This window comes from Vipera ursinii (genome assembly GCF_947247035.1).
Source record: "Vipera ursinii genome assembly, chromosome: 3".
Taxonomy (NCBI): domain Eukaryota; kingdom Metazoa; phylum Chordata; class Lepidosauria; order Squamata; family Viperidae; genus Vipera; species Vipera ursinii.
In genome coordinates, this window is record NC_139516.1 from 142,831,763 (window position 1) to 142,845,850 (window position 14,088).

General features: G+C 34.7%; 1 protein-coding gene across 8 annotated transcripts in view; it reads left to right on the plus strand.

Annotated features, from left to right (window-relative positions):
* The window catches only part of PRP4K (pre-mRNA processing factor kinase PRP4K), a 32,522-nt gene extending 19,426 nt beyond the window's left edge, over window positions 1–13,096 (plus strand). Inside the window, exons 10-20 of one of the 8 annotated variants that reach the window (XR_014492110.1) lie at window positions 1,347–1,484; window positions 4,905–5,058; window positions 6,680–6,794; window positions 7,630–7,781; window positions 8,065–8,151; window positions 9,285–9,380; window positions 9,951–10,085; window positions 10,636–10,681; window positions 11,187–11,271; window positions 12,027–12,072; window positions 12,916–13,096. Coding sequence is in view for 1 of the 8 variants with exons in the window: in XM_083359492.1 (XP_083215618.1) it covers window positions 1,347–1,484; window positions 4,905–5,058; window positions 6,680–6,794; window positions 7,630–7,781; window positions 8,065–8,151; window positions 9,285–9,488 (850 nt within the window). In the remaining 7 variants the exon portion in view is untranslated. Of the gene's footprint in view, window positions 1–1,346; window positions 1,485–4,904; window positions 5,059–6,679; window positions 6,795–7,629; window positions 7,782–8,064; window positions 8,152–9,284; window positions 11,272–12,026; window positions 12,073–12,915 lie in introns of those variants that run through there. The other 7 variants (XR_014492107.1, XR_014492109.1, XR_014492105.1 and 4 more) reach the window with 7 other exon arrangements.
* The last annotated feature ends 992 nt before the right edge of the window (window positions 13,097–14,088 follow it).

Sequence of the window (14,088 nt, forward strand, 5' to 3'; positions counted from 1 at the left end):
TAGCAAATGTTAACAAATGCAACAGAAATCCTGATGGGACGGATTTATTTATTTAAAGTGTCACATTTATCAATTATGTGTATAATTAACTGAAATTAATAGATTGCAGCTGTAAGGTTTAGTCGCTAGAGCACGGGTTTTTCATATGCTCCATGCTTAAGTTGTTAATATATCAAAATGTTTTCCATAATTTAACAAAGTAGCATGTGGGAAAATGGGAATTGTTTGGCCTCTAAATATTTCTGACATTTAATTTATTCACTAGATCGTGATTTAGCCACATGTTATAGGAAAAATTGAAATGTTCTCTATTTCCTTAACTTCAGTTGTTCTTTACATTTAATTTATGTGGCGTTTGATGGGAACCTTTGGCAGCTTTCTTACTTTTCTTAGTATTTAAGCCAGAAATAAGTGATTTCAAAATGCAACAAAAGTAAGATGTTACTACAGGTGTGCACAGAATGGAGGTTATATTTTGTTCCAAGCCTGCAATAAACCATCACTCCTAGAAGCTTGGTCGAGCCATATTGGGTCAATTGCAGTTTGGTAAATTGAAAATTTCTTGACTTTTATAGTTATTATTATTTTTTTCCATGACAAGTTGCAGTGGAATCCTGCTTTAACTGTACAGGGCAAGTGGGGCAACACTAGTACATATCTTCCCCTGCTATCCTCAGCAGCTTCTAGCAAGCCAGATTTCACTGATCTGCTTCTTTTACCTTCCAGTGTCTTCTTTCCCATCACTCCCACAGCTATTGCCACCACTAGTGCTGTGCTCAGTAAAGAGCAGATTCTCAGCATGACATATCTCATTACCTTTCCTACCCTTACTTTTGGCAATCTTCTCCTCCCTCCCCTGTCTCCCCTCAATTGCAAGCAATGCTCTTAGCCTTTGTTTTCCTCTCCACTTAATCACACTGCCACCTCTATCTGGAACAGCCTGTTCTCATTGATAACCAGAATAAAGCAGTCCTATTCCATTCTATGGAGCAAAAAAAAAAAAGTGACGTGCATTTTTCATCTCAGACAATTTCTATGCCTGGAACACTGTACGCCTAAACATTTTACATATGCCCCCAGATTTTGCTACATATAATAGGAAAAGAATATATAAGAATTAAAACATTATTTCTCGTAGTTTCAGGGTAAAACAAAAAACAAAACAGGCGTACCCAGAATTTGCATTTTTATTAATTGATCTGGTTTTGAATGGATATGAACTTTAAATCTCAAGTTTTTGAAATATTGATGGAAAACTATAACATTGAAAATTACATGATTGAATATAGATGGAATAGGATTTTGCTTTTTGTGTTCTGTTATTGTGATAAATTATATTTATTCAGGCAAAAAACTGGTTTAAAAGAACTGGAATTCTTGAAGAAGCTCAATGATGCAGACCCTGATGACAAATTTCATTGTCTACGTTTGTTCCGACATTTTTATCATAAGCAGCACCTTTGTCTAGTATTTGAACCTCTCAGGTATGTATCAGAAAGTAAATTTAATCCATTTAAAAATAAGTTTTTATAAAGCTAAAACCTCTTCGTTCATAACATACTGATTTATGAGGTTTTACACTGTTATAATGCTTCAGAAAGAGTTATTCCCCCAGTTTAATGATGATTATTATATTTAATAATAAATATATTTGAGGTTGAGTATAAATCTGTTCATGTATTCACAGTTTAATGGTATTAACAGTTTAAGGGTACATACGTACTGGTCTCCAACTTCCCTATTCCAATCAGCAATAATTTAAGAGAATTCTAAGTCTTCAACTTATTGATTAATATAGAGGATATTATCATAGGCAGCTTTAATCATTAGTATTATGTAGGAGATAATAAACATGCTCAGTTGAATGTAGTTATAATCACTTTCAGATTTTAGTAGTTTTTTATCTAATAGCTGTAATATTTGAATAATATTAAAGTAGTGAATTCTGACAGAGACTAGTGGAAGACATAAAATTTCTAATGTGCATTTGAAACACTTAACATCCTTTCATTTGTGTGCAAATATAGAAGCAGTTTGTCAACTTGAAAGGATAATTTGTTTTTTTAGCATCAAATTTCTGCTCAGTTTCATTTGAAGTGGACATTGAAGAATAACACTCTGCAGTTGCTAGGAAACATCCATACTGTAATTAATGCAAATAAGTTTTCATAATCACCCATCTGTTGCTTAGCTGCTTGGTTTTCATAGAAACCCAGTTAATGAACTTAGCACACCTGCTCTTTTCAGTGGTTCTTTGCAAGTAATTTGAGGAATAAAAAACACTGTAAATGTTTTAAAATATATTTATACCAAGATTTTTAAAATATTATTTTGCAGAAAATATTATTTAATTAAAATATGATGCTTTATTTTGTAAAAATGAATTTTGCATATTAGGTTCCATGCTAGTGTCAAAGAAGATAAAGTATCTATCACATTTGTACAGCTGGCCATCTCACATAGTATCCATTCATTTATTGCAGTCCACCCTGCCTACCAAAGGTTCATCTTGTGGATTAATTGACCTTGCAGATCAGCATGAAATTAGTACAGAGTAGGGAAAGATTTAGCAGAACTAAAGATGGAAAATTTCTTGAAAGCTTGAAGCAATTGGAGGGAAAAGCCTTTCTCCTAGAAAAATAAGTAAAAACATCCAAATATGTACAATCCTTTAAAAAAATCAAAATACATACAGATATAAATCAATAAATCAATGCTGATACCATTGTCTATCCCATTCCCAGAGTAGTGGAGCCATTTTTAATAGCATCATTTTATACATTCTGAGTTCTTACAAGTGCTGTGATTTAAGAGAAACCTCCCATATAGCCAAGCACAAGATCGTTAATGTTCCCAATATTATGGGCTTAGATTGAGTGGGGATGATTGGAATGGGAGGGTTACTAGGATAAAGCAGCTGTTATTTAAGTATACTGCTGAAAGTTCACAGTGGATAACATGCTTGCTTGGTGAAGAAAGGAGAATGACTATTGCCATGAATACTAGTAATGCTGCTGATATTATAAGCTGTAAATGTGAAGATTGCTGCCAGTACTGGTAGGTCTCATTTAGCGACCACAATTGAGAACAATAACTGTATTTATAATCTTATTTCAGCTCTGCTTTGCAGACCTGTGAAGATCATAAATGCGGACATCGGTTGCAGTTATTTTTTTATCACTGTCATAACTGCAAATGGTCACTAAATAAGGCAGTTGTTAAACAAAGCCCACCTATGAAGTGGTGTGTTGTATTTCTTTATATGTAAACTACATAAAGGTAGTCCTTGATTTACAACCATTCATTTAGTGATGTTCAAAGTTACAATGGCACTAAAGCAAGTGACTTATGATTGTTTTTCACACTTAGTCATTGCAGCATCCCCATGGTCACATCATCCAAATTCTGGCGCTTGGCAACTGGCAGGTATTTATGACAGTTGCATTGTCCCGTTCATGTGATTACCGTTTGTAACCTGGCTTCCCACAAGCAAAGTCAATAGGGGAAACCAAATTTGCTTAACGACTGAATAAGTCACTTAAAAGCCGCGGTGATTGGCTTAACAACTGTGGCAAAAAGGTCATAAAATGGAGCAAAATTCATTTAACAACTGCCTTGCTTAGCAACAGAAATTTTGGGCTTAATTGTGGTTATAAATTGAGGACTACTTGTATTCTCTTGTGCTGTATTGATTGTGTGTGTGTGTGTGTGTGTGTGTGTGTGTGTGTGTATGAGATGCTTCAGCATGCATCTAAAACTGGAAATTTATTAGTTTTGTACAGGTTTGTTGAACATGGTTTCTGCATGTGTATCTCATAGGTCCTATTGTTTTTAATCTTCAGGATATATTCAGAATTGCAGACCTCTGTGTTTCTCAGTGTTATGATTAAAAACAAGCCACTTGGGCAGTTTTTGTATATGTAAAAAAATTAGAACTGTCACCACTTCTACTGGCCTGGAGGACAGGGGAAATAAAGGAGCAAATAACTTGTTCTCATTTCCTTTTTTCTATGGCTGGAGTTCTCAAAGGACTTCTGGGAAGTCTAGATGCAGAACATTTGAACTGTTGAATTTTGTTTCATTGTCCAATGGACAATGTTGCAGTGCAGACAGCTCTCAAGTTACGATAGTAAATGAGCTTGGCAATTACAGTCAAAAGTCATGACTGTTGTAACTGGACCAGATTTTACAACCTTTTTGTGGACGTCGTTAGGCAAATACTGCAGAAATTAAGTTTAATTTTTTTTCTGGAAACTGGAAGTAAACTCTGGGTTCTGGAAAAAGTCATGGGACCGTGGGCTGCTGTAAATAACCACAAATACATTCCAGTTGTCAAGTGGCCATGTCACAGGGACAAACCTTATAACTTTGGAACCTGGTCATAAGTAGCTTTTGGAGGTCTGTCATAACTTCAGACAGTTGCCAAGTTAACCAAGTCGTAAGTTGTAGAAGGTTATGCTCACTTTGTTGTGAGCCTGAAACAAAACAGATTTATGGTTCATTCAAATCTCCCTTTTGTAGTTTGCCCTGTGTTTGCAGGAATTGAAATGCTATAAATACTATGTAGGAGTCTTTTGATTTAATAGATTTTAAAAATCATTTAATGGAGTAAGGTATCAATAGCAATATATTAACACTCTCCTTATCTACCTTATTAGCAAATGTTTCATAATTCCATTCTATTTTTGTTACCATTTTATCAGAAAAAAGGGGGGATCCCTCCAGTGTGTTTCCAGTGTGGCTTTCTATCTAATAAGAAGGAAAGCAATTCAGTAGGGAACACCTGGAGCAATCAGAAGTGTTTTCTGCTTGTGCAAAATATTTATAAATCCACTATGCTATAATTTTAACAAGTACTAATTCTATCTCTTTTCAAAATTTCATTGTATTGGTTCTCAATTTAGTATGAATTTACGAGAAGTTCTAAAGAAATATGGAAAAGACGTTGGTCTCCATATCAAGGCTGTGCGATCCTACAGTCAGCAGTTATTCTTGGCATTGAAACTTCTGAAAAGATGCAACATTTTACATGCTGATATCAAACCAGACAATATTTTGGTAGGTAATCTCAGTTATAGTTCTACACCAATTTCTTTGAAGGAAGCAGAAATAATATGTTAATTTTCAATTTCTCTGAGAATGAAAAATCTTTATCCTGAAAAATATCTAAAGATTCAGAATATTTTAATACAATAAAAGATACATTACAATTGACAGTTGGTCTGAATTTAATGAGTATTATGTAAGTTCTTTAAAATAACTTTTGAATGATGGTTCTTCCTCCATTAGCTGTAACATTACAGCTGAATTGCCATATCAGTTGCTCTCATTGCCATACTGTCATTTTTTTTGTGGTCCCATGATACTAGGATTATCAGTGTGTGTCTGTCTGTGTGTCTCAATAGTCTTCTAAAAATACTTGAAAGAATCCTTTTTTCTACTTGGGTTATTTTGATCCAGGATGATTTTCTTTCAGGTGCAGATATGAGTGCATGTACTCCTATTACATGCCAATTATTGTTTTTATTTATCATTTATTAATGCATAGTTGAAGTATAGCGTACAGTGAAGAAATGATAACAATTCTTTACATTAAAAGCTGTACATAACACTTCTACCACTCTTTGAATAGTTTTGCAAGTCAAGCGCATATGAAACAATGATTCTTATTACTTTCTGCATCTATAAAATAAGGAGTACCTTCTATTCTTGGTAAGAATAGCAGAATATATTTTAGAATATATTCTTAAAAATCTTAATAAGAATTGGACAAAAACATATGTTTAAAATATGTTATAAAAATATGCTAAGTGTATCGATCTTATATTCAGATATATAAGCACTATTAAATTTTAATTGTATATTGTATACATTGATTAATTTAATAAAGATTCGGTCTTTGAGTGTGATATTCACCCTCCTGCATATTTAAAACGTCTTGTAGACTGAAACTAGGGTAATGGTTATGTGTAGAATGTACTAGTCTAGGAGTGGAGCATTCCAGAGAAACCCCATCACCAGCCCACCTATTTTTTCCTTCAGATTGTGCACACCACTCTGGCGGGGGGAGTCCAGAGGTTTTACTAGAAATTAATCCTTCAAAACAGAAGCAGGACATAAGTGTTCTAAAAAATATATATCCTTTTTGCTTCTTGTTTAGAGAAATATTTTCAAGAAAACTGCTGGACAGTTCCTCCAAAAAAGAAAAAGAATTGGCATAGGCCAAAGGAAGAACAGAATGTTTTGAGTTTTCTAGAGTGTTCTTTTCCAATAGCAGTCAACTTTCTACATCCCTTTTGTATAATAAATTAATTACCCCAAAAAGAGGGATTTCTAATGGAAGTGCAGAACATTGATCAGATGATAAAATAGAAGAGTATTTTGCCCATTGTATTTCAAAGTGGAAAATGTGGAATGGCTTATGTTTAGAGTATTGTGACTTCATTTTTTCCGTTGAATTATCAAATGCATAAAATTCCACTTGTTTTCAATAATGTTGCTACAAACACCTCTTTAATAGGAAATGTAGAATCTTCAACAAGATTAATACATGGCAACACAATCAACTTCTCAATATTTTGATATCCACATCTATGCGCATACACACACACGCAAGCATGCACATATACAAGTGGACCCTGCTACTTTTATCCATCATTATTGCTTTTGCTTCTTTCAGGTGAATGAATCAAAAACCATTTTAAAACTTTGTGACTTTGGATCAGCTTCACATGTTGCTGACAATGATATAACACCGTATCTTGTTAGTCGATTTTACCGTGCTCCTGAAATTAGTAAGTTGATTTACTTTGACTTTAGCTTCAAATTATTAATTTAGATTAATTTAACTTTTATTGGAGTGTTTTGATTGATAATTTTGGTGCGATATCAATATGTATGATCCTTAATTAATATGAAAATGTCTTTAGAAATTGGAATTTGAAGCTTAGATTACAGCTGAATTGGAAGGTAGGGGCCACTTAAAAAAAATCTCTTGGTTTGGGGGGTGTAGCCTATCTAATCTCCTTAAGACATGTTTTTTTCTTTGTTGAGAATTATGCCACCATTTTTATCTTTTTTCTAAGGATCCTTAGTTTGTTCTTCCCAATCTTTTTTTCCCTCTTGGTTAATTCTCTCCTCACAACTTGATTAATCTATCCTTTTTGGTCCTTCTTTCTGTTCATTGGAGAAGTCCCTGCATCATCCAATATACGAGTATGCCTGAGACATTAGGAATTTAACATGGAACTTTGCATGTGTGTTAATGTATTCTTACTCATCCTGTTTTTTCTGATTGAATGAAAGTCATAGATGCATATTTGAAACAGTATAATGTGACTCAGACTTTGCTACGTCATGTAGTAGTATTTTACTCAATCTCTTTTCATCTATCACTTAGCAGTTGATTTTACAAAAGACAGCTAATATTTCCTTCACTTACTTGTAAATGACAAAATAAGGAAGAAACATGAGGAAAGTTACTGTTAGTGACACAAAGACACTTAACATACAGAAATGCTTTAAATATTATAATTCTCTTTTCTGCCAGGCACCTTTTAAAAAAAGTAATGATATTCATTGTAGTTTAATATGACCAATAGCTTGTAATCTAAAATTGTTCTCCTTCAGTTATAGGCAAAATCTATGACTACGGTATAGATATGTGGTCTGTAGGCTGTACATTGTATGAACTTTACACTGGGAAAATATTATTTGCTGGGAAAACCAATAATCATATGTTGAAACTTGCTATGGACCTCAAAGGAAAGATGCCAAACAAGGTAAAGAAGTGAAATCCTTATAAAAATCAACAAAGTTAGGTGGGTTTTTTTTCCTTTGAAATATCCAATACTTTCTGGAAGGATGGGATAGACTTGTTTCAGTTTTCTGGAGTTAAACTTATAGTGTATGACAGAATGAATGAAACTTCATTCTAAGAAAATGTACTGAAGTTCATTTTTGTGTTCACCAGTCATTGAAGTAAATGTCCTCTTGGGTTTACTGTTTGTATGATAAAAGATTTAAACTTGCATTTTTAAAGTTTTTTAATGCCATTATTTCCAGATGATCCGAAAAGGGGTGTTCAAAGATCAGCACTTCGATCAAAACCTCAACTTTATGTACATAGAGGTAGATAAAGTAACAGAAAGGGTAAGTAATAGTGTAAGCAAGATTGCTTTCTATGGCATCCTTAATTAAAATTTTGCATGAAGGTGTTACGATGTATAAGTATCTTCCACAAATAAGGATCTTTGGTTTACAGAAAATTGTGAGGTATAATAAAGAATTCAAAATATACTGTGTGTGTGTATGTTATTAGAAGGGTAAACTTAAACTGACCAAAAAAATTATTTGGTTTGTTGCATTTATTTATAAAAGATCCTTCTGTCTTCTTCATGCTATTATTAAAGTTTTAGTTTTTTTAACCCAGACATTATAGGAAACAGGTAGCTATATCTCTAGCCTACAAGAAAATATATTTTATGTTATGCTTCCGCTCCTGAAGTTCCAGTGCTGCACTTAGACTCTGAAAACATTGCGATCCAAGGGGGAAAAAAGATGCGTTATTAAAGTCTGATCTGTAGCACTGGTTCTCTATGGACCGTAGTCCTGTACAATACATTTGGAAAGAATAGATTGGACTAAAGAGAATGGATTAAAGGCCCAAAATATTAGTCATTTAGGGTTTAAGCAAATACAAGGAGTCCTCAACTTACAACCGCAATTGAGCCCAAAAGTTATTTTGCGAAGTGAGACATTTGTTAAGTGAGTTTTGCCCCATTTTACAACCTTTCTTGCCACCGTTGTTAAATGAATTAAGTTAGTAGCACGGTTGTTAAGTGAATCTGGCTTTCCCATTAACTTGTCACAAAATGTCACACAAGCTGATCACATGACCCCAGGACACTACAAGTGTCATAAATATGAACTAGCCGCCAAACTTCTCAATTTTGATCACGTGACCTTGGGGGTGCTGCAACAGTCATAAGTGTGAAAATTGGACATAAGTCACTTTTTTCAGTGCCATTGTAATTTTGAATTGTCACTAAATGAACTGTTGTAAGTTGAGGACTACCTGTAGTTATAATACTGTGGAAGTCTTGTTTTCCCCTTCCTGTTCTTCCAGTTAACAACACTAGGACCATGGTACAGTTATTATTGGTAAAAGTGTTTTGCTTTCAAAAGCCAAATTTCAAAAACTCTTAACTGGACTGGCCATTTCGTATTCTTGATAATTTTACTATTATTTTGGAAATAAACGCTGGATGCCCTTGTCTTGGTAGGAAAAAGTGACTGTGATGAGCACCATTAATCCAACAAAGGACCTGCTTGCAGATTTAATTGGGTGCCAACGCCTCCCTGAAGATCAGCGCAAAAAGGTTCACCAGTTGAAGGACTTGTTGGACCAGATCCTCATGTTAGACCCAGCTAAACGGATTAGTATCAACCAGGCCCTACAGCATGCCTTCATCCAGGAGAAAATTTAAATCCAGTGAAGATATTCAAAGGGTTTGAATAGTTAATATACAAAGACTGATGAAGTTTCACTGCAATTTATAAATGTACATAATAACATATAAATAATTCCCCTGCAAAATTGAGGAAGAATGATATATTTCAATTAACACAAAGGTGGATTATTTCTTTTAGAAATGTTAGAGTAAATCTGTTTGTCTCTCATGTGAAGATTTTTTCACTGTAGAATTATTTTAATTGCCAAGACTGCACAGGAGTACAGTGCTAAAATATATAGTTGCAGTTCCTCTCAGTAATACATGCACACATGCGCACATGGACTATATATATATATATACATATTTATATATATATAAAATCTGATGAAATATCAGTAAGACTGGGTGGTTGATTTTGGTTTTTAGGAAATTTGGCTTCATTTTTGTCTCTGAAAAATGGCCAGCATAAATGCTGTTTATATTACATTTTCCTAGGTGTGTGCGTGCAGGCCACAGCAGCATGCCCTTGGTGTAGTCAGTGCCGAAGGGGGTCTGTTTCTTCTTGAGCCTGCCCACAGGGATGGTCTCCTCTTTTAAAGCAGGTTGCGTACAACTTTCAGTACACTGAAGGTAAGCTAAACCATCAACATCACTGGTGTTTAAGATGTTAATTGTACTGGATCAACTGACGAACAAAGAGTCGGTCACTCTGTAGCAGAATTCCCTGCATGCTTTATAAAGGAGATATACCTATATATATAAATATATATATATATATATACATATATTATTTTCTGGCATTACAACTGTGGCATAATTCCAGCTTGTGTTTGATCATCACATGGAAAAAAGTGGAGGAGTATGCACTTGATGGAGAGAGCGCCTTCAGTGTACTGTTTATATTACTTTTTTAAAAATATCAACTTGCTACATAGACTTTATACTTTTTGTTAAATACAGTTCACGATGGCATAAAACCAGTACTTAAGTCATTTTCATTTACTAACAACAAATGCTAAGCTCTGGTTCCAAAAGTCCTTATCTCCTCTTGGCCAGATAGAAAGCACCACAATTTTTTTAGCTGTTTGTATGTCATTTGAAAATGTACTGCTTTATGCTAAAGGTGTTTTCATTTGTTCATTGTTTTCATTATTTGTGATCATGTTGTCTTTCAATACAGGCATAAACCTTCCACTCTTGAACAAAGCAGCTGCTTTTTAAAAGCGGTAATTGCTTCTTTACCTTTTATTTCTTTTGTAAATGAAACTTTAAGAAATGTGACTTTAAAGTGTTGTCTCTTGCATAAAATAGTTGACATTCACTTATTGTAAAGTGAAGATTGTTCTGCTGCATGTAAAGTGGACCATGCAGATTTCTGTATGTTTTCGGTATGCTTCATTAGATAATAAAGTCTTTTGTGAACAAGGCATTGGTAGCCCTTTTTAAAAGATTTTTGTCTCCAGTGTTGCCGACTCAGGTAAACCATAAGAACTTTCTTTTTTTTTTTGATAGACCTTTAATTAAAACAATTACTAAAAGATGTGATCCCCTGAAAGAAGTTTTAGATTATTAATTGTTGACAATTCAGGGTAAATGTCCCAAGCCCCCTGCAGATATTATCTGCTTTCAGTGTTAAGAAATTTATTCCTGTAGGTTATTGAATTAGATGTGGGTTTTAACTAATGTTTGTGCTGTTTTTCTTACTTTTCCTTTTTGATGGTGCTGAGAGAGACAAAGGAAGGCAAGTCACAGGCCACTCAACGCCTACTCCAGGGGGTCTGGTTTGCTGAGACACCATCTTCACCTTCCTAACAAGGTTATTTCTGACAGCATGTGTAGATAAACATTTAGCAACCACTTAAAAATAGTTTGTTCATCATGAAGATACCGAACTGAATCAATGAATGTTTTGTCAACCCAATAGTTTTATTAAAAGCAGTTCATACAACAGATGATTCGTATATGTTGCCTAGCTAAAACCTAGATGCTTTATATAACATTTTGAAGTTTGTAAGTAGGATTTTTTTAAAAAAAAATCCAAAAGGCATGTTCTTAAAATGAAGCTATATTTAGTGCAGCCAAACCTATTGTTTTCTAATGGGACACTTCCTAGGAGCTGTTCCCTACTATAATGGAATAACAAACTGCAACAGTAGTTGATCATATGATCTATTTTGAACCTCAACGCTGTCTCTCTAATGTTACTTAATAGGAAATGTGATTATCAACTTATTTAAAATGTTTCTTGTTTGTGCAGGAAACAGAAAACAACTTCACTGAAAGGAAGATATATATCACTTGATAGACTTTTGCACACACAGTAAAGGGGCATGCTGTTTTGACAATACTATCAGCCTCCCTTGCACATCTAGTGGCAATATGACACGTCATAAAATGTGATGGTCTTCTCCATTTGTTCATGTCCCAGCTTCCAAATAATAAAGACAGTTGTCATGGCAATTCCAGTAGCAGCTACACCCCCCCCACACACACACACTTATGGCTACAAAAATTGTAAACTTTCCTTAAAAAAAAACAAAGTTGCTTGTTTACTTATTCTTTGTGTTATAGGTGCCGTTCAAATGAAGATGATGGCAACCAGAAGACATGAACAAAGGTTTCTGTTCTCTAAAAGATATGCAAAACATTCTTACGTATTTTTTTAAAAAGTTCTTTTGTTCACAGCTGACAAATATAGACCTCATTTACGCTTTCTCATGCTGGCAGTTCTTAGCATACTACTGTTGTGGCGATATTTTTTGGCTTTTGTTTTCTTTACAAAAATATGTTCCATTTTTGAATGATAAGATTTTTATTGTAGTAAAACTGAGATAGGCAACTGATCATATTTTAAGTCTATTGTAGGGTCTCCATGCACACATTCAAAATATAATCAAATGTTGTTATAGAATTGCCGACATACTGCTTAAGACTATAATGGTACAGTCTTAGAGGTAATATATTAAATATATATTTGGGCTGCCAACTATTAATACTCTGTGACACTCTATTAAAGTGACATAAATTATTTAGTCCTTTTGTATTGTTTTCAGAAACCCAGTATGTGAATCTGGATATCTGTATGAAGAACCATCTGGATTCTGGTTTTGTTAAACTCTGCAATCGAATCCAATCCATACTGTACTGGTAGTTCAGTTTCTGCCTTGTCCAACAATCCTATTTAGATATTATGAACAAGGTGGTTTCACATGGAGGCCAATCTAAGTTTAACAAAAGATCCTCAAAGTGAGGTTGTGAAGAAGCATAAACGTTGTTTAAAATTCCTAATTTCTGTAATAGTATGTTAGAGTTGGAAATACATTTTAAGTACTGTATGCTTTATTCTGTTTATTGGTATTTTGTGCTACTGCATAGATTGTTATAACAAAAAATGTTTAGGAACAATTTTGGTAAATGATATTGAATATTCTGCTAATAATATGTTTCCCTTCCTATATAGGGTAAGTGAAAAATTTGTGACAGAAATTTACGTGGCTTGATGTGAGCTCAAGAAGCTGAACCAGTCTGAAAATCCAAGATGATAATGTCTTTGCCACTGAAATTGACAAGCTGTAACACAAAGTTTTGAATCGGCATGAGACAGAATTTTTCTTTAATAAAGTTTTATTTTTTATTTTTAACATTGCCTCTGATAAAGCTTATTTTTCAGTTTCTTTGTTTATTCTGTATTCTAATAGGTAACACTTTGTATCAGCAGCCTAGTAATACACTACCAATTTATTAATGGATGGTAAAGAGAGACAGATTTTATTTTCCTGGGCTCCAAGATCACTGCAGATAGGGACTGTAGCCAAGAAATTAAAAGACGCTTGCTCCTGGGGAAGAAAGCCATGGCAAATCTAGACAGCACACTAAAAAGTAGAGATCACCCTGCCAACAAAAGTGTGTATAGTCAAGGCTATGGTCTTCCCAGTTGCAATGTATGGCTGTGAAAATAAGAAAGGCTGAGTGCCAAAAAATTGAAGCCTTTGAACTATGGTGCTGGAGAAGGCTCCTGCAAGTCCCTTGGACTGCAAGGCAATCAAACCGGTCAGTCCTCGAGGAGATCAACCCTGACTGCTCTTTAGAAGGCCAGATCCTGAAGCTGAAACTCAAATATTTTGGCCACCTGATGAGAAGGAAGGACTCACTGGAGAAGAGCCTAATGCTGGGAAAGGTTGAGGGCAAGACAAGAAGGGGACGACAGAATGAGGTGGCTGGATGGAGTCACTGAAGCAGTAGGCGTGAGCCTAAATGGACTGCAGAAGATGGTAGAGGACAGGAAGGCCTGGAGGAACGTTGTCCATGGGGTCGCGGGGGTCGCAATGGGTCAGACACGACTTCGCAGCTAACAACAAAAGAGAGACAGGTCACGCTATTGATTTACTGTTTCTCTGGTGATTGCTTCTCCACTCCCCAGTGTAACAATTGAGATTTTTTTACAAACTAATCATGCTCGCCAGCTCACTATTCCTTAATCTGTGCTCCGCCAGTATTTATTTATTATGTTGGTAGGTGTTCAGGGTGCACGGCATAAGGAATATAGAATAGCTTTTTGCTTTTCAACAGCAAAAACAACCTGTGAAATAGGTTGGACTGAGAATTGTTGCCCAGTGAGTTTCAGTGAATGAAG